General features: G+C 45.4%; 2 protein-coding genes across 3 annotated transcripts in view; one reads left to right on the forward strand and one right to left on the reverse strand.

The window, feature by feature from the left end:
• Nucleotides 1–20,135, forward strand: part of PIGA (phosphatidylinositol glycan anchor biosynthesis class A) — a 35,804-nt gene that overhangs the window by 499 nt on the left and 15,170 nt on the right. Inside the window, exon 2 of one of the 2 annotated variants that reach the window (XM_061586151.1) lies at nt 3,018–3,120. The exons of the other annotated variant lie outside the window; for it this stretch is intronic. The gene's annotated coding sequence lies outside the window, so the exon portion shown is untranslated. The remainder of the gene's footprint in view (nt 1–3,017; nt 3,121–20,135) is intronic. 2 annotated transcript variants of the gene reach the window in all.
• LOC133364993 (carbohydrate sulfotransferase 14-like) lies at nt 7,663–19,800 on the reverse strand. The gene is given in 3 exon segments (XM_061586157.1): nt 7,663–9,293; nt 9,295–10,850; nt 19,407–19,800. Coding segments are annotated over 2 exon segments (1,098 nt in total). The 5' UTR covers nt 9,945–10,850; nt 19,407–19,800; the 3' UTR covers nt 7,663–8,845.

A 20,135-nucleotide genomic window follows, 5' to 3' on the forward strand; every position in this document is an offset into this window, starting at 1 on the left:
CTACCTGGGGCTTGCCTGCCTGCCTGCCTGGGGTTTGCCTGCGTGCCTGCCTGCCTGCCTGGGGTTTGCCTCCCTGCCTGCCTACCTGGGGTTTGCCTGCCTGCCTGCCTGCCTGGGGTTTGCCTGCCTGCCTGCCTGCCTACCTGGGGTTTGCCTGCCTGCCTGCCTGGGGTTTGCCTGCCTGCCTGCCTGGGGTTTGCCTGCCTGCCTGCCTTCCTGCCTGGGGTTTGTCTGCCTGCCTGGGGTTTGCCTGCCTGCCTGCCTTCCTACCTGGGGTTTGCCTGCCTGCCTGCCTGCCTGGGGTTTGCCTGCCTCACTGCCTGCCTACCTGGGGTTTGCTTGCCTGCCCGGGGTTTGCCTGCCTGCCCGGGGTTTGCCTGCCTGCCCGGGGTTTGCCTGCCTGCCCGGGGTTTGCCTGCCTGGCTGCCTGCCTGGGGTTTGCCTGCCTGCCTGGCTGCCTGCCTGCCTGCCTGCCTGGGGTTTGCCTGCCTGCCTGGCTGCCTGCCTGCCTGGGGTTTGCCTGCCTGCCTGGCTGCCTGCCTGCCTGGGGTTTGCCTGCCTGCCTGCCTGCCTGGGGTTTGCCTGCCTGCCTGCCTGCCTGCCTGGGGTTTGCCTGCCTGCCTGGGGTTTGCCTGCCTGCCTGGGGTTTGCCTGCGTGCCTGGGGTTTGCCTGCCTGCCTGGGGTTTGCCTGCCTCACTGCCTGCCTGCCTGGGGTTTGCCTGCCTGCCTGGGGTTTGCCTGCCTCACTGCCTGCCTACCTGGGGTTTGCCTGCCTGCCTGGGGTTTGCCTGCCTGCCTGGGGTTTGCCTGCCTGCCTGGGGTTTGCCTGCCTGCCTGCCTGCCTGCCTGGGGTTTGCCTACCTGCCTGCCTGCCTGGGGTTTGCCTGCCTCACTGCCTGCCTACCTGGGGTTTGCTTGCCTGCCTGGGGTTTGCCTGCCTGCCTGGGGTTTGCCTGCCTGGCTGCCTGCCTGGGGTTTGTCTGCCTGCCTGGGGTTTGCCTGCCTGCCTGCCTGCCTGCCTGCGGTTTGCCTGCCTGCCTGCCTGCCTGCCTGCGGTTTGCCTACCTGCCTGCCTGCCTGGGGTTTGCCTGCGTGCCTGGGGTTTGCCTGCGTGCCTGGGGTTTGCCTGCGTGCCTGGGGTTTGCCTGCCTGCCTGCCTGGGGTTTGCCTGCCTGCCTGGGGTTTGCCTGCCTGCCTGGGGTTTGCCTGCCTGCCTGGGGTTTGCCTGCCTGCCTGCCTGGGGTTTGCCTGCCTCACTGCCTGGGGTTTGCCTGCCTCACTGCCTGCCTACCTGGGGTTTGCTTGCCTGCCTGGGGTTTGCCTGCCTGCCTGCCTGCCTGGGGTTTGCCTGCCTGCCTGCCTGCCTGGGGTTTGCCTGCCTGCCTGGGGTTTGCCTGCCTGCCTGCCTGCCTGGGGTTTGCCTGCCTGCCTGCCTGCCTGCCTGGGGTTTGCCTGCCTGCCTGCCTGCCTGGGGTTTGCCTGCCTGCCTGGGGTTTGCCTGCCTGCCTGGCTGCCTGCCTGGGGTTTGCCTGCCTGCCTACCTGCCTGCCTGGGGTTTGCCTGCCTGCCTACCTGCCTGCCTGGGGTTTGCCTGCCTGCCTGCCTGCCTGGGGTTTGCCTGCCTGCCTGGGGTTTGCCTGCCTGCCTGGGGTTTGCCTGCCTGCCTGCCTGCCTGGGGTTTGCCTGCCTGCCTGGGGTTTGCCTGCCTGCCTGGGGTTTGCCTGCCTGCCTGCCTGCCTGGGGTTTGCCTGCCTGCCTGCCTGCCTGGGGTTTGCCTGCCTGCCTGCCTGCCTGCCTGGGGTTTGCCTGCCTGCCTGGGGTTTCCCTGCCTGCCTGCCTGCCTGGGGTTTGCCTGCCTGCCTGCCTGCCTGCCTGCCTGGGGTTTGCCTGCCTGCCTGGGGTTTGCCTGCCTGCCTGGGGTTTGCCTGCCTGCCTACCTGGGGTTTGCCTGCCTGCCTGCCTGCCTGGGGTTTGCCTGCCTGCCTGGGGTTTGCCTGCCTGCCTGGGGTTTGCCTGCCTGCCTGCCTGCCTGGGGTTTGCCTGCCTGCCTGCCTGCCTGGGGTTTGCCTGCCTGCCTGCCTGCCTGGGGTTTGCCTGCCTGGCTGCAGGAGTAGGCTGCACTGAGTTCAATGGAACTTACTCCCAAATCAGTGGGTATTGGATTTTAGCCTTAATATCCCTCTCATTATCAACCTGGAAGAAAAATTTGGAAAAGCTCTGTGATACTCTTTCCAGCCTAGGGGGCAATGCTGCAGTAGTATCATGACTTCAGGTACTGCCTGCTTCCACTGGTCTTAGAGGCAGCATGGTGACGTCTGCAGCTTCTACAAAAGATGAGGGTATTGCACAGCTGTCTCTGTAGTACTCCACTTACCTCATTAGTTTTCAAGCCACAGCTCTGATCTGGTCTACACATATCATAAATTTAGGAGTAGAATTCTGAGGTGATAGAATAGTCTGTATAAGTTTAGACTGCAGGTGGAAGGGGCGGGAATCAAATTTTCTAATTCACCTAGAATACTAGCACAGTAGAGAACAGATGAAGACAGCACCTTTCTCTCTGAAACATAATTACTTGCAAGGATGATGTTTACACAGGGAGAGCATTCTTAAATGGCATTTTCTACCCATAGATTTAGATGGTATAGTCTTTTCTATGATTACAGACTTCTATCTCCTGGTGCAGTGTATTGTTGTTGTTACGTGCCTTCAAGTCAATTATGACTTATGGCGACCCTATGAATCAGCGACGTCCAATAGCATCTGTCATGAACCACCCTGTTCAGATCTTGTAAGTTCAGGTCTGGGGCTTCCTTTATGGAATCAATCCATGTCTTGTTTGGCCTTCCTCTTTTTCTACTCCCTTCTGTTTTTCCCAGCATTATTGTCTTTTCTAGTGAATCATGTCTTCTCATGATGTGTCCAAAGTATGATAACCTCAGTTTCATCATTTTAGCTTCTAGTGATAGTTCTGGTTTAATTTGTTCCAACACCCAATTAATTGTCTTTTTTGCAGTCCATGGTATCCACAAAGCTCTCCTCCAACACCACATTTATCTTGCTGTAGATAGCCAGGACGAGGTCCAGAACATCCAAGAAGCACGCACAGCAGGATCTTGGTAGGCATGCCTTTATGGAATCATATGGCTTCCTTTATGGAATCAATCCATGTCTTGTTTGGCCTACCTCTTTTTCTACTCCCTGCTATTTTCCCAAGCATTAGTATCTTTTATAAAAGATTATTCTTATTTTGTATAATCTTTTATAAGACGTTTCATCTTGATGCAATTAAAAAGCATTCAATTGCTTCGGCAGGCAAAAAAGTCATTAAGTGGTCTGCCAAGACCCACAGCAATGTTCAAGTAGTGGTGGTGGTGAGTTTGCAAATCCCTGGTCTATCGCCTTGCTGTCTGGTTGTGAGCTTACAGGATGCGTTTGACTGGCCAGGGTTGGATGCTGAGTTTGAAGAACATAAGGACAGCCCTGCTGGATCAGCCAAAGGCCCATTTAGTCCAGTGCCTTGTTTACACAGTGACCACCTAGATGCCTGTGGGAAGCCCACAAGCAGGACCCGAGTGCAGCAGCGCTTCCTACTTCTGATTCCCAGCAAATGGTACACAGAGCCATATAGCTTGTGATATCAAGGGCCTTTACTCTGATCCAACAGGGCTCCTCCAGCAGCATTGTGGCATACTTGTGTGCAGGGCTGGATTACCCACTAGGCCCCTGCATTAGTGCCTGTGAAACTCCTACAGGTCTACAAGAAAGTTTGGGTTCTACAAAATAAGTTAATTAATGCAAATTATTGTGTGATGTAGCAGGAATAATTTCCCTAAAGGTGTTTAACTGTGACCTGGCAGACCAGGGTTCGAATCCTCACACAGCCATGAAGCTCACTGGGTGACCTTGGGCCAGTCACTGCCTCTCAGACTCAGAGGAAGGCAATAGTAAACCACCTCTGTCTGAGTACTGCTTACCATGAAGACCCTATCTGGGATCAACTTGAAGGCAGTCCATTTCCATTTTGCATCACCCTAAGCTTGAGAGAAAGAATGACCTTGTCACTTCAGATGGACCTAGGAACACCCTATTTTAGGTAAGATTTCTATTTTAATCTCCAGAGAATTTTTTTTTGAATGGTATGCTCCAAGCAACTGTGGTTGATACAATGTATCATGTTTAATGACATCACTAGGGCCCGCCCCGTGACGGCACTAGGGCCCGCCCCGTGACGGCACTAGGGCCCGCCCCGTGACGGCACTAGGGCCCGCCCCGTGACGGCACTAGGGCCCGCCCCCATTTTCTCAGGTTTTTGGATGGTTCCAACCTGGCAACCCTAATGCTGTGACACACAAAAAGAGCTAGTTTCTTTCATCTCCAATGTGAACAGCAAATTATACATTTGCATTGGATTCCTCTGACGTTCAGGGCGGCTTACAAGGGTATCCCCACCCCCAACAGCCCTGTGAAATAGGTTAGGGGGTGTGTGTTTGTGAGTGAGAGAGAGGACTAAGAACATCTAATATACTTCATGGTTGAGTTGGGATTTGATGTTGGGACTCACTAGTCCTAGTCTAGTCTTTTAAACTAAACTATTCCCATGTATTTCAGCTGCTTGCTCCTGTGTGCCAACCAAGCCCTGTTCTGCATATTTAAGATAATAAGGTGGATTGTACCACTTCAGGCTAAAGCTGGAGGGGTGCCATGTAGACAGGAAAATATCCTCCCTCCCTTCACAGCTAAAACTGCTGCCTGGGCCACCTACCTACACGTTGCTTGTAGCTTTTACTTATCTGCTTTATGTTAAACAGGCCACAGCAATACATAATTTAAAAAAAATATATATTTTACAGAATATCTAAATTTGCCCTAAGTCTTGTATTGCGTTGAATGTAGTTAATTCTATTAAACAATATCTTGATAAGTGGTTCTGGAGTGGAATAGCATGAAAAAGAAACTGGATAGCATTTTGTGCCTCTGCATTTTACATGGGTACATCCTCAAGCCAAAATGTACCAACTTCCCACTCAGGAGAAAGCAATTCATTTTTTTTCTCCTTACCCCCGCTTTGCTTAACAGCTAACCTGATGCATAGTCGTGGAGAACTCAAAAACATGCTTACTATTTTGTGACATTTTGGTAGGTCCTAACAAAGATATGCCTGACTGGATTTTGAATTTTCCTTATTAAGAATATTATATATGGGACCCACCTGGTACCTACTATGGTAGCATCCAAGAGGGTCTGAGGAACTGAGGCAAATAGTGATGAGAGGTGAATTTCTAGGCTTAATTAAAAAAAAACTTACAAATTGCTGCATCCAAATGGCATTCACCCAAGAGTTCACCCAAGGACTCAAATGTGAAATTGCTGATATTTTAATATCTAAATTGCCCCTAAGATCAGACTCCATATCTAAGAATTGGAAAGTGGCCAAAGTAACACCAATTTTTAATCAGGGATCCAGAGGGGATCCTGGAAATTACAGACTAATTAGTTTAAACATCTGTTCCAGGAGAACATATAGAAGAGCAAGCCTGGCTGAAGCAGAACCAGCATGGTTTGCAACCTCACTAACCTATTATGGTTATTTAATATAGATAGAAGTGATCCAGTTGACATAAAACACTAAAACTGCAATTCTATATGCACTAACTTGAGAGTAAGCCCCTTTGAACTCAGTGGGACTTCCTATGTAAAAATATACTTAGGATTCACGTTCAGTGACCACCTCAATACACAAGAAAGAAGATTACTATTTTCTGAGCTCAAGTTGCAGGAAGCCAGATTTTGACTGAACATCAGAAAAAACTTCCTGTTATAGAGCAGTATGACAATGGAGCCAATTCCCGAGGGAGGTTGTGGGCCCTCCCAACACTGGAGGCATTCAAGAGCCAGCTGGACAGGCACCTGTTGGGTATGCTTTAGTTTGGATTCTTGCATTGAGCAGGGGCTTGACTTGCTGACCTTACAGGCTCCTTCCAACGCCACAGTTCTATAATTCATTCATTCCTTGAGGCATACACAATGTGCACCATTATTGGGGGAGAACTTGCAAAGTTCTCAGTGTCTCCCCAGCAAGAAATGAATAACCTTTCAGAGTCCAGCTTCAAAAGTAATCCCACACACTACAGGCTAGAGGAGGGGTTGAAAAATTAGCAGTGCTCCCCCACCCCCCAAGTCTAAAGTAGTGATTGTATGTTCAGGCAGGATTTTCCTTGCCACCACAGTGGCCCATTAAAAGGGCTTGGGGCAGTGTAGCGGCCGCAGCAGCAAATGGATGTGAGTCCTGTGCTTGATTTCAGGCCAAAGGTTCTACTCCCTTTTTGACTGCTCTCACCACCTCTGCCTTGACCAGCAATGCCACAGGCAGAAATCAAACTAGGGTGCTGTTGGGTTACTCTCCCCTTTGCCATATGTGTGTGTGACACTCTTGCTGGTGCCTCCCCCTTCCGCTCAGGTGACCAGTAGTGGCTGTGATCTGGCTGTGCCCAGGCTGGTACAGTACATTAATCTGTACCACACAATCTTTATATATATATAAGGGTAATCAGAGCTGCAAATGGTATTCAAACAGGTTATTCACAATCTCTTTCCTAACCCTAAACCAGCCCAACTACACAATCCAAATGATCAAGAGAGGAGGACTGGGGGGGAGGGGCACAGCCAACAAAGCAGTGTGCAGACAGAGGTTCACTGCAGCATCTTTCCTGTATTATACTACTGAGTCACACCTTTAGTTCATAGGGGTCCAAATATAGCCCCTCACTGCCAGACCTCTCTGATCCTGCTCTACACCCTCCCTGAAGTGTTTTGTATGGCTGGAATGTTTCCTTGAACTATAATATCTTGTGCTTGCCAGAATGGTAGGTGGAGAGATATGGGGTGTGTGCGAAACCTCGAACTTTTGTGTGACTGTAATGCAGTCTACTGTAGAAAGGCTGGAGTCACATCACATCTACTGCTCTACTTGCTTTTGTTTCTTTTGCCATGCATCACTAGCATGTGGCTCCCAAGGTTGCCCAAGAGGAAAAACAGTCTTTCAGCTGCTAAAGGTTCCCCACATCTGGTATATAGATATAAACACTCCTGTGCCAACATGCCCATGCTCTGCTGACAGAAAAACAGACAATAGAAGAGTGAATGGAAAATATGGTAGACAAAAGGGGATGCTGCTGACCCTAGGGTATCCAAGACCAAAGAACACCAGCTAAAAATGATGCCATCTAGTCTGCACTGGTGCAGCATCACCAATAGATTGGGTTTGAACTCCAATCCTATCAGGAAGTGTAACCTGTAGAGCTGAAAGCAATGAACTGTGCTGTTGCTTATGTTTAATTCTTTTCCTGGCAAGTGGAAAGCTGAACCATCCAGCACCCCTGCTAGTTTAACAAGCTATACTTTTAGATCACATACTGTATCTTTTTAGCACAGTGGCTAAAGATAGCTGTGGGGAAGGGGAGAAGCATAAGATAAAGGAATTGGTTTGCTTGTAACACAGAAAAACCTTCCAGCTTTCAAAAAATTACAAATGCTGGGTGTTGCCCCTTTCTCCAAACCACATAATAAAAGGAAAAGCACAACATCCAAGAAAAATATTACATACAAACTTTATTAAAAAGACAGACACTGAATAAACATTCATGAATCATTCTGTCTGAACTTTTTCATGTTTAATAACCATAATGCTTAAATAAAAAGCTGTGGGAATGCATGCAGATCATCAGAACTTAATCTGACTTCAACATATTCCCAACAAAATTAGGCTTTCTAACTACATTGTATCTATTACCACAGAGATAATCTTTGAGATAGGATTAGGAAAACAGTCGGTGTTAACAGCTTAACAAATAAAGCACATATATTTTCATGGAGAAAACAGAGGAAACATGATAGCACCTAGTAAACTACTGCATCAAGGAAGATACAAATCCCATTATCTGAAGCTACGGTATACAAAGCTCCCAATTATTTGAAGAGGGTTTGACATGCATACATACACATCTCTACTGTTATTGACGCGCTTTCACATATTTTGCATTTCCCCTATGCTCAGTACTTTAAAGGCTGCAATCCTTAAAGCTCAAATAAGCTCCAGTGCACACAATGATATTGTAAATATGCATAGGATTGCTCTGTAAATGCTATTGCTGATAAATTGTTGAACTAGCCAAATAAGTGCTTGAGATATCAAATCATCATAATCCAGTAATACAAGTCACACGTTATTGTCTGCATTATTTCAGGCAGGGGGATTTGTGGGTAGAAATGCTTAGGATGAGGATGTTACCTTTTTATTATACAAAATAATGCAAACAATATTTGACGTAGCCCAATTCTATATATGTCTCCTCAGAAGAAAGTCCACTGAGCTGAATGGGACTTGCTCCCAGATAACTGAGTAGCAAACCACAGCCTTAATATCTCTACCAAGATCAATAAAAAAATAAAAGGTCCCTGAATGCCACTGTGGTTCGATACTGGAATAAAAATACAACACTGTATCAAATTGCTGCTTTTGCATGACAAGATCTTACATGCCAGTGAGTGACACACCACTAGCATACAAATCAGGGATGCTTGGGCCCTCTTCCCAAAGCTGTTGTTGCTATTACAATTTCTTTTCAAAATGTGACTGTCCTGCAGTTGAAACTCCGATAATTCTACAAAAATGTTTTGTTCCTAAAATATACAAAAACCACAGTTAAAAGAAAAACATTGTGCTTAACTCAGCAGCACATATATTGTAAAAAAAGGTAGAGCAAGCAGCAAAGCATTTGATGTCAAAAGAGTATAAAATTAGGAAACTGCATAGAACACGGACTTCTTCACAGTGAAAAAAATTCATTGTCTGCAAAATTCACTGCTAACATTTGGAAGAGGGTAGGCAAACAAAGAAAAATCCAGAATGTACTTTGGTAGTAAGTCTTTTATAAGCCCCCTCTGAGCGTTACACAGATAATAATGCAATGTTTCAGGAGTCACTGGCTTATACCATGATTGCCTTTCTGGGAACCGTATAAGAGAGGGTGCTTGAACCCTTTCAAGAATGTAATTGGCATCCTCATTCAGTCTCTCATATGATCCGATGAAATCATATCTCACTGCACAGGGCTGGCATAAATTGTAGATGGGCATCCAATGTTCATTCATTCTCTCCACCTCTTCATCTAAGAGGTACTGAAGAAATTCAGAGAAGGTAACATCATCTCCTGTGCTTTTCCCAGGGTTTTTCCTATATCTTTTGACTATTTCCACACCATACTTTAACTGATATTCTTTGATCTCTCCATTTATTCCTATAAGCAGACAAAAGTCTTTCCATTGGGTCCCGGACAAATATGAACTTGAAATAGCGCTTTAGCCGGTAACGGATCTCATCTGGCTTCATGTCACTTAGGAAAACCAAGTCCCTTTTGTGGTCCATTTTAAGCTTCACATTCACATTCTCCAGGGCACCATCCAAAACTTTAAGGATTCGTTTCCAGTTGGAGCAGACAACTTTGGGGACATAGCAGAATAAAAAGTGACGTTTGTCACTAACCAGGATGTGTTTGAGCACTGTTCTCCTCTGTACTGGTGAGAGTTCCCAGATACCGTGAGGCATGTTTTTTTGTCCACACATGGTACGAATGGTTCTATTACAGATTTCCTGCAGCAGCTGGTAATCCATGTCCTCTGGTGCTGTTGCTGCTCTGGCACTGCCAATGTGCCTCCAGGGCAGCTCTCCATGGGAAGGATGTAGTGGTGGAGGCTTCATCTCTGCCAAAATCCCCTTCTCAATCATAAGGAGTACACCGCTGGACGCCACAATTATGGCAAACATCAACATGGAAGGCAACAGTATGGTGCCATTGGTGCCACGTGAACGGGTCCTGGCAGAAACTGTGGCCTGTTGAGCAAAAGAGGCCCTCATCTCTTTGCCTCTTGCCACCATAGGCATCAGGGGCGTAGGAAACCTGACCTGGAGGCGGGTGCAGTGTTGATGTGGCCTCAAGGTCCAACAGCCACTAAAGTTGCTTTTGATGGATGGGAGATAAAGGGCCAGGCTTATAGTCCAATAGCGTCCCTATTGGCAGACTCCTTGATTAACCAAGCGCAGCTCTACATGCGTCTTCCGAAGAGCAGCGATAGGGCCCAAAAGCTTCCACCCTGCTGCCTCCCATGCGGCGCAGAGCACAACAGGACAATGTAACGGAGGATTCCAGGCGTCTCCATGCGCTTCTCTGTTCGCCAGGCTGAGCCTATCGGATAGCTGCAGAAAGGAACCGGATGCGCCACTTTCCTTCAGCATCTGGGAAGGGCTGTTACTCTAAGGAAGGCTTCGCTGGGAGGGCCTGCCCCGATGAGTAGGAAGTTCGAACCGCCCCCTCCAGCTCCTCTTTCCTCTCCTGCATCTCTTTGCAGACTGGTCCCTGAAGCGTTCCTGCGGCTGAGTGGGGAGGGCGGAGGTGATGCTTGCTGGATACACCCCCCCCCCACTTCACTTGGGAATTGAAAGCAAGCATCTCACGGTCCCCTTATGGAATTGCTGTTGGTTATTTTCGTCGGAGTGAATCGGGGGTTACGAGGTGGAATAATTACCTGCATTTTAGGAATTGCAAAGCGTATTGGGAATCGTTTGGAAAATACTTTTTGTTGTGGAGACAACGTTAAGGAAAAGAGGGGGATTTTGCAGCCAGACCCTGTGTACAGGGTCCGTTTCAGACAGTTTATGGGGACCTGACAGCAATATGCCTCCTTCGTTTGAACTCCACGGTGATGCTGAGAGTTTGCAGCAGCCTCTTCCCAGCGTACTCATTCAGCCTCTGCCTCTCTGTCTCTGGTTGCTGCAGCCGCAGGGAAGATTCTAATAATAATAATAATAATAATAAATTTAATTTTTGTGTCACCTATCTGGCCGAAGCCACTCTAGGCGACGTACAAACTAAAATTCAGTAAATTACAATACAATACAGATAAAATACAATAAAATCAGAACGATCATTAATCACAGCAGCATGAAATCAGTTAGGGCGATCTAAAATATCCCAAAAAAGTTAGCCCTCCCCGGAATTCCTGAAGGCCTGTCCAAAAAGCCAAGTTTTTAATGCCCGGCGAAATATATCCAGGGAAGGGGCATGGCGAAGATCGAATGGGAGGGAGTTCCAGAGAGTGGGGGCCGCCACTGAGAATGCCCTCTCTCTAGTCCCCACCAACCTAGCTGTTTTCGTTGGTGGGACTGAGAGAAGGCCCTGTGTGGCTGATCTGGTTGGGCGGCTTAATTTGTGGTACTGGAGGCGCTCCTTCAGATAAACTGGGCCGAGACCGTATAGGGATTTAAAGGTTAATACCAACACCTTGAATTGGGCCCGGAAAACAACTGGCAGCCAATGTAGGTGAAATAATACTGGCGTGATGTGATCACGGTGGCGGCTGTTTGTAAGCAACCGAGCCGCCGCATTCTGCACCAGTTGTAGTTTCCGGACCGTTTTCAAGGGTAACCCCACGTAGAGCGCATTGCAGTCGTCTAATCGAGAGGTGACCAGGGCGTGTACCACCAGTGGGAGCTGATGAATAGGGAGGTAGGGTTGCAGCCTCCGTATGAGATGTAATTGGTACCAAGCTGCCCGGCTCACTGCCGAAATCTGAGCCTCCATGGACAGCTTGGAATTAAGAACCACCCCGAGGCCCGCACCCACTGCCTAGAGGAGGGGTCCCAAACGGTGGTCTGTCCCAATCACCATTGGTCTGCAGACTTCATTCAGGCAGTGTGTCTATGGGTTTGTGGTTGAAGATGGGAGATGGTACCTCTGTCACCTTACTGGTTTTAATTGCACTTTATGTGTTCTTCTATTTCTCCTACATATTACAGCTTGAATTTTACAATAAGTACAATATATAAGAAATAAAAGAAGCAATACAAATACAATTACAAACCATACAGCACTTAACAGAAAAATAATTAACTGGCCTGTCAAGACTGTCAGCAATTTCAAGTGGGGAACCACTGAGCTCAGGCATGGATGTGGGTAGCTGAGGCAGCTTTTTATGCCAGAAGCAGCCACCTTCATCTCCTGGTTTGCTCTCTTGTACTCTCCCTCTGTGCAGCATGTTTGGTGGGACTGGGTCCAGCAATTCCAGTTTATTTATTTTGATGCCCACAGGGAGGAAGAGAAAGTAAGCAAGCACAGGTATTTATTTAATCTGTTATTTGATTTATACCCCACCCTTCCAGCAGGAGTCCAGGGCAGCAAACAAAAGCAATAAAAACACTTTAAAACATCATAGAAACAGACTATAAAATACATTAAGATACAATATCTTTAAAAACATTTTTAATAAGCTTTCAAGACATCTTTAAAAAAAGTTAAAAACATATTGTTTTTTAAAAAAGGTTTAAAAACATATTAAAAAGCAATTCCAGCACAGATTCAGACTAGGATAAAGTCTCAGCTTAAAAGGCTTGTTGAAAAAGGAAGGTCTTCAATAGGCGCCGAAAAGATAATCGAGATGGTGCCTGTCTAATATTTACAGGTAGGGAATTCCAAAGGGTAGGCGCTGCCACACTAAAGGTCTGTTTCCTATGTTGTGTGGAATGGACCTCCTAATAAGATGGTATCTGCAGGAGGCCCTCACCTGCAGAGCACAGTGATTGACTGAGTATATAAGGGATAAGATGGTCTTTCAGGTATCCTGGTCCCAAGCTATATATAGGGCTTTGTACACCAAGACTAGAACCTTGAACTTGGCGTGGTAGCAAATGGGCAACCAGTGCAATTCTTTCATCAGTGGGGTGACATGTTGGCGATACCCTGCTCCAGTGACCAGTCTCACAGCCGTTTTTTGCACCAGCTGCAGCTTTCGGACCAACCTCAAGGGCAGCCCAACATAGAGCACATTACAGTAATCGAGTCTAGAGGTTACCAGTGCGTGGATTACAGTGATCAGGCTATCCCAGTCCAGAAATGGCCACAGCTTTCTTACCAGCCGAATCTGGTAAAAAGCACTCCTAGCCACTGAGGTCACCTGGGCCTCTGTCAACAAAGATGGATCCAGGAGCACCCCCAGACTATGGACCTGCTCTTTCAGAGTGAGTACAACCCCATCCAAAGCAGGCAACAAAACAATTATCTCAACTTGGGAACCACCAACCCACAGCACCTCCATCTTGCTAGGATAGGCAGTAGTGACTGTTCACTTTGGGTGGCTTTGCTGGCCCCAGTCCTTCCTACCATGCGGCCCAAAGAGAAAGGGAGGAAGCAGGGAGGATTGAATATAAGGAGCAGCCGCTGCTGTCTCTGATAGGGAAGAGTGCAAGTGAACAAGTGAGGATGTAGTGGCCCCAGAGAGAGAGAGGGCAGAGGTAGCAACATGTGCTCTCTTGCTTAGCTGCACCACTTGGCCTAATTCTCCTCACCTCACTGCCCAGAGGATATTATTTTTGGTTACAGTTATAGACTGCTCTTCAAATGGTCCAGGGGTCGATTATAAAAATGTCACAATTAAAACAAGTACAATTTACATTAAAGTCATAAAATTAAACCACCATCTTGTGACAGTGCTGTTCTGTGTCATAAATGGATCCTATACTTGTCATTTTATTTTTGAAAACAAAATATTTCCTTTAAAAAGGAAAAATAGCCCACAACTACAGATTATTTATTGAGACGTGCATGGGAGGTAATAAAGAAATAAATAAAGTCCATTCTAATTTGCATGTATAGTTTAATAAAGAAATTTCAGACACTTACTCGTGGAAACTTTGAAAAAATAATGGAGAGTGGGATTTTCTTTTAAGTTGGGTATATCAGAAAAATAGGAAGTACAACCATGTTAACCATTTGAACCAAAATTGATGGGTTGAGTTGCATGCCACATTGGCTTGATACTTATTTGGAAAGTATGTGGAATTTACACACCTTGGCTGAAACCACTGAATAAAGCCAATCATAATTTAAACTACTCAGAGCCAAATACCACTGTGAAACAATTTTATCTTTCTCTGGCACCAAGTAACTCATAGGATTGTTGTGAAGATAAAAAATAGATATCCCTATTTACAATACCTTGAGCCCTTTCAAGAATAGTACCCTGGGCCAGGAAAGTGATCTCTCAGCCGCTTTCGATACCATCAACCATGGTATCCTTCTGGGACGACTGGCTGAGTTGGGAGTGGGAGGTACTGCATAGCGGCGGTTCTGCTCCTACTTGGTGGGTCGGCTCCAGAAGGTGGTGCTTAGGGAACATTGCTTGGCACCCTGGACTCTCCAGTATGGGGTTCCACAGGAGTCAGTTCTGTCCCCCATGCTGTTCAACACCTACATGAAACTGTTGGGTGGGGTCATCCAGAGCTTTGGAGTGTGCTGCCATCAATATGCTGATGACACGCAGCTCTATTTCTCCTTTCATCTTCTTCAGGTGAGGCTGTCAATGTGCTGAACCAGCTGCAACAATGGACTGGATGAGGGCTAATAAACAGGCTCAATCCAGACAAGACTGAGATGCTGCTAGTGGGTGGTTCTTCTGACTGGATGGTGGATGTTCAACCTGTCCTGGATGGGGTTGCACTCCCTCTGAAGGAGCAGGTTCGTAGCTTGGGGGTTCTCCTAGAACCATCTCTGTCACTTGAGGCCCAGGTAGCCTCGGTAGGACAGAGTGCCTTCTACCAACTTTGGTTGGTGGCCCAGCTACACCCCTATCTGGACAGGGATAACCTCGCTTCAGTTGTCCATGCTCTGGTAACCTCCAAGTTAGATTAATGCAATGCACTCTATGTGGGGCTGCCTTTGAAAATGGTTCGGAAACTGCAGTTTGTGCAAAATGCAGCAGCCAGATTGGTAACAGGGACCAGATGGTTTGAACATATAAAACCAATTCTGGCCTGCTTGCATTGGCTGCCTGTATGTTTCCGAGCTCGATTCAAAGTGCTGGTTTTAACCTATAAATCCTTACATGGCTTGGAACCAAAATTTCTGATGGAACGCCTCTCCCGACACGAACCCACCCGTACACTATGGTCAACATCCAAGGCCCTCCTCTGCGTGCCTAGTCCGAGGGAAGCTGGCAATGAGAGGGCCTTCTCAATGGTGGCCCCCAAATTATGGAATGATCTTCCTGATGAGGTGCGCCTGGTGCCAACACTGTTATCTTTTTGGCGCCAGGTCAAGACTTTCCTGTTCTCCCAGGCATTTTAGCATGTGTTTTTAAATTGTTTTTTTTTAAATGTATTTTTAAATTTGTATATTTGTTTTTAATGTTTTTAATTGTTGTAAACCGTCCAGAGAGCTTTGGCTATGAGGCGGTATACAATTGCAATAAATAATAATAATAGTAATAATAATAATAAATTTTGTAGAAGATTGTAGATATGAAAAATGCTGTTCTAATGCTGAACTATATTCTAATATTCTAAACAAATAAAAATGTATTTTGTGAATAATGAATTTAAAAACTTATTTAGAAAAACTAGTATTCCCATCTCCCAATTCTGCCTTTCCATGTGCTTTAGTAATTCTTACATGCCTTGTACACCATACAACCCTGGTTGATCATAGATTTCCCACAGGGACATACTGTACTTGACTGAATTGACACCAAATGACCATTGTACTGCATTGATTCCAAGTGGTTATTTGGAAATGCAATATATTCCTATTGCCATTCCAAAGGAACCAATGCAATCATTTGATATGTTTGACCATTTGATGTAATGTTTTGTAGCATGACCCTTCCCCTTTATCAGTGATTAGGGGAAAAGAGTCAGAACAAGAAGCTTCTGGGGAAGGATGAGACCAGCAACTCTTTCTTTTTGGAAATGTAGCCACTAGTGAGACTGCAAGAAGGGGAGGAAACTGCATTTTTGAGGGACTTGTGAGCAGTTTGGCTGGTTCACTATGACATTATCACCTCCTCTGGATCCCTGCTTTGAATTAGAATATTTAAGTAGGTGGAATAACAGCAGCTTGGTAGGGGAGGGGTAACAAGCAAGGTGATCAGCTGGGGAGGGGCATGAAGAAGCTGCAGTGGAGCATCTGTCCTGAAATGGGAGGGGCATGGAACAATGGGGAATTCACTTTAAATAAAATTTCAGCAGTGGCATTTCTAAAATGAGATACTTCCAGTTAGAAAAGCATGTCTGGAAAATCACAGCCACTGTTCCCTAATCCAAACTCTGTATGTATCCTGGAGAGAGCAAAGAATAAGGAACTGGGAGTGTACTCCCCAAAACAAGTTTTGGACTACAGCAAATTATATACCCACTTTGTGGCCTCTGTGAGATTGTATTAAATCATGTCCAGTCCAATGCTTTCCACGAGTGCAGGACATACTTTGTTTATTATTGGCTGCAGGTACTTGACAGTGTCTTGCACCCAAAGGAAGCACTGGACACTCTTCAATGCCATTTCACAGAGGAAACTCTTCTGGATGTTCAAAGCTTATTTTGGGTGTACACTTGCTTATTCATTTCTCTCTCCAGGGTTTTAAAGTTAGTGTTGATATCCATGCAGATGTACTTTAAGTGAAGCAACTGATAGTATATCTTTATGGGGATGGGAATACATGCCTGTGCAAGTGCATTTGACATATGCTTGGAGAGGGTGCTGCTGGTGAGGGAAGTGGCGTGCCTGTCAGAAACATCTCTGAAAGAACACACATTTATTCCCCCTCCCCCATATTTATGTTACATTGTTCAGTGGACTCAGTTGAATGAAAATGCTCTGGTATACTTTTACACGACAAGTGTGCTAGTTAATTATGTAGCTTTATAAGATGAGGGCTACTAACCCTAATCTTTTTTTAATTTTGGGTGTGTGCGTGTGTCATATGATTCAATTTATGTTTTAGCAATACACTATTAGCCTAAGTGACTGACCACTAGTCAGTCCTTTCTCATCCTATTTGGATTTGGAGCTTTCTAAATATGCTTTTTGTTCTGCTCTGACTGCTTCTGCTTATTCATTGAATCACAGTAAAAAAAGGGGAGGGATGTTAAATGCAGCCTCTGCTTCAGAGCTTGATTGTGCTTTCCATTCTATGCTGCCTGTCTGCCTACCACAGCCCAGCTCCAGGGACATGCCCGCTCCCTGCTTCTCCCCTCTTAATTCTTCTGCCGTACCTGCACTATACATTTTAAGGACTATTATACTAGTTTAAACAGTCATGGGTTCCCCCAAAGAATCATGGGAAGTGTAGTTTGTGAAGGGAGCTGAGAGTTGTTAGGAGACTAGTTCCCTAACAGCTACAATTCCCTGGGAAGAAGGGATTATTAAACCATTCAGTAAATTGTAGCTCTGTGATGAGAATAAGGATCTCCTAAGCACCCCTAAAAACCTACAGTGCCAAGGATTCTTTGGGGAAAGCCATGATGGTTTAAAATGCTATAATATGGCTTTAAATGTATAGTGCGATTGCTGATGGGGATGACTGGACCTAGGCAAAGGGGCTCTTCAGCTGCTGCAGCCCTCTTAAACACAATGCTGCCGCTTAACTACTTAAGGGGAACTCAAAGAAAACGCAAGGTACATATACACTGAGGCAGCCTCTCCTTTCCCCAAAGCCTAGGGTTGCCATATTCCAGTTCCACAAATCCGGGCAGGTTAATTTGCATATTATGCAAATTATTTGCATATTAATATTTGGATTGTCCAGTTGTTTTGTTTTTGTGCCTAGGAATTACCACCAAAAACTGGGGAAAGATGTGAGAAATCTTTTTTTTAAAAGCAACATTTTTAGCCTTAAATGCCTAGACTCTAGTTTCCAACACTATGGAGTATTTATTGATTGATTAAGAGAATTTATATCCTGCCCTTTTGCTGTTAAAAACAGAGCTCAGCACAGCTTACAAATATAATAAAAACAATAAAAATACACAATCAATATAAAAACATAATAAAAACACAAAATAGCAACAAACATAAGGTAAGTCAGGGCAGCAGTACGGTTAACCATATATGATATATTTCAAAGATGTGGTGGGTGGAGAAAAACAAGAAGCCAAAATGTTAGGAAAAGGAGTCTTTCACACCACATGCTCAGTTGTAAATACTGTTGCAGCAAGCTTTACAAGTTCCTCCAGTATTCCACTGGTGCAGGCACTCAGACATTCAAAGTATCTGTATGTTTCTTAGGTTTTATAAAAGCAGAGCTTTGCTTAACTCAAAATTTCTTCTCCCTTTGATCAACCACATCTACACAGGTTCCACCTCCATACTCAAAATGAAACTGGGCCTGGAAGTGTGCAACAACCCCACGCATAACTTTCTAATTAGATTACCAATGCCAGGATGTCTGTCTTATCGACTACTCTCCTGCTCCCCCCCCCCCGGGCATCATAAAAGACCCAGTCCTGGGCTCAGAAAGAAAATAAATATCTGGTCCTCTTCAAAGTATTGATAAGCCTCTTGTTTTAATTGAAATAATAATTATAGATTCTTGTTCTTATCACTAATGGGAGTTAATTATCTTGCATATGCTGCTGTTGCTTCTATGGCTGTAACGGAGTGAGGTTAAAGATAAGTGAAATGCAAATAGGAAAAAAACAACACAAAAGGCAGTAACACTTTCCTAAATGTAATACCATACCAACCACAACAAGATTCCTATGAGTAAGGCAGAAAACTAAGCATCTCACAACCAGTCAGGATTCCTAACCAAAAAACAAAAATATGATAAATGAAGAAATATTTATATAAAAGCATGACTATCAAATATATTTATTATTTACACAAACTGTAAAGATATTTATAGCGCAATCCTAGGTTTATTTATTCAGAAGCAAGTCCCAGCGTATTCAGTGGGGTTTACTCAAACAGGGACAGAAATGCAACTTCAAGTGATAAGCAACTTCATTCACACAACCCAAAATTCCAAATCATGCCACTTTACGCTGTTTTGCAACTGTTTATACTTGTTTTTATGGTTATTGGATTTTAAATGGCTTTATTTCTTGTTGTGAGCTGCCTTGGTTTCCAACCCTACCTCACAGGGGTGTTGGAAAGACTCCATACACGCACACGCACACACTGCAGATGTATAAATACATACAGCCCATATAATAGTTTATTGTCAAACCAGTTGGTCATTGCAGAAAAATCTGTATTCGTTTTTAAAAAATCAGTATTAGTTTCCTACAGAATAAAAACTGTAATACCTAAGTAAGCCCTGCCTACTTGCTTTAAAATAGGACTGGAGGGCACAAACACAATTCTTTTTTACATTCACGCCAAAGTCCCATTGATTTTCAGCACATTCATAACCACGTCTACTCAAAAGTAAGTCCTGTTGAATTCAATGGGATTTACTCTGGGCATATGGGATTAGCATTGCTTTTACAAAAAGCAAGTATTGGGAAGGTTTTCAAAACACTGCCCAGGATCTGACTCCTGCACACAAGAGGAAAAAAACCTGAAATGTATATACTTACCCAATTTATGAGATTTTCAGATAAACAGGGGGTGAAACCACCATTTTGTTTTCTAGACACTGCCTAAAGTCAATGAAACTGAAACACAATCCCTGATTGGCTGCAATCCTGAACGGGCGGGGTTAAAGCTACGAAGTGCTATACAGTACTGTTTAAAGAAAGATTTAACAGTGGGGGGGGCGGCTGACGTTTTTATGTATATCTCGAAACAGGACCACCTAGAAACTTTTTTTTTTTAAATTAAAGCTGAGAATCTGGGCCACCTAAAGGGCTAGCCGGGCGCCGGGTGGCATGCATAGAATCCGGGTAAAACCCGGCTAACCGGGCAATATGGCAACCCTACCAAAGCCACACCTTTGCTGGAGTCAGAGGAATTTCTTCAACCTGTCTTGCATCTAGGAAACTGAAGGGTTAATACTATAGAGATTACAAGGCATGCCTAGAAAATGAGACTAAGCTGTGGAGAAGGGGAATTTAGAACATGGCCTTTTAAAGAAGCACACAACCTAGATACAGTCTAGAGGAAAAGACAGAGATAGTGGGGTGGTGGAAGGCAGTCTGTATGAAACCTTTATTATTAGCTGAACTAATAAGAAGGGAAAACCTCAGCGTTGGCAGCTGAGAGAATATCCATACGCAGCATTGTGCCAGAGACGACTGCTAGAAAATCTCCACCAGTATTCGGATTGGGTATATTGCACCACATGCTTCAGGGCTGTCCTCCTATTG

This window comes from Rhineura floridana, chromosome 10 (assembly GCF_030035675.1).
Source record: "Rhineura floridana isolate rRhiFlo1 chromosome 10, rRhiFlo1.hap2, whole genome shotgun sequence".
Lineage (NCBI taxonomy): Eukaryota > Metazoa > Chordata > Lepidosauria > Squamata > Rhineuridae > Rhineura > Rhineura floridana.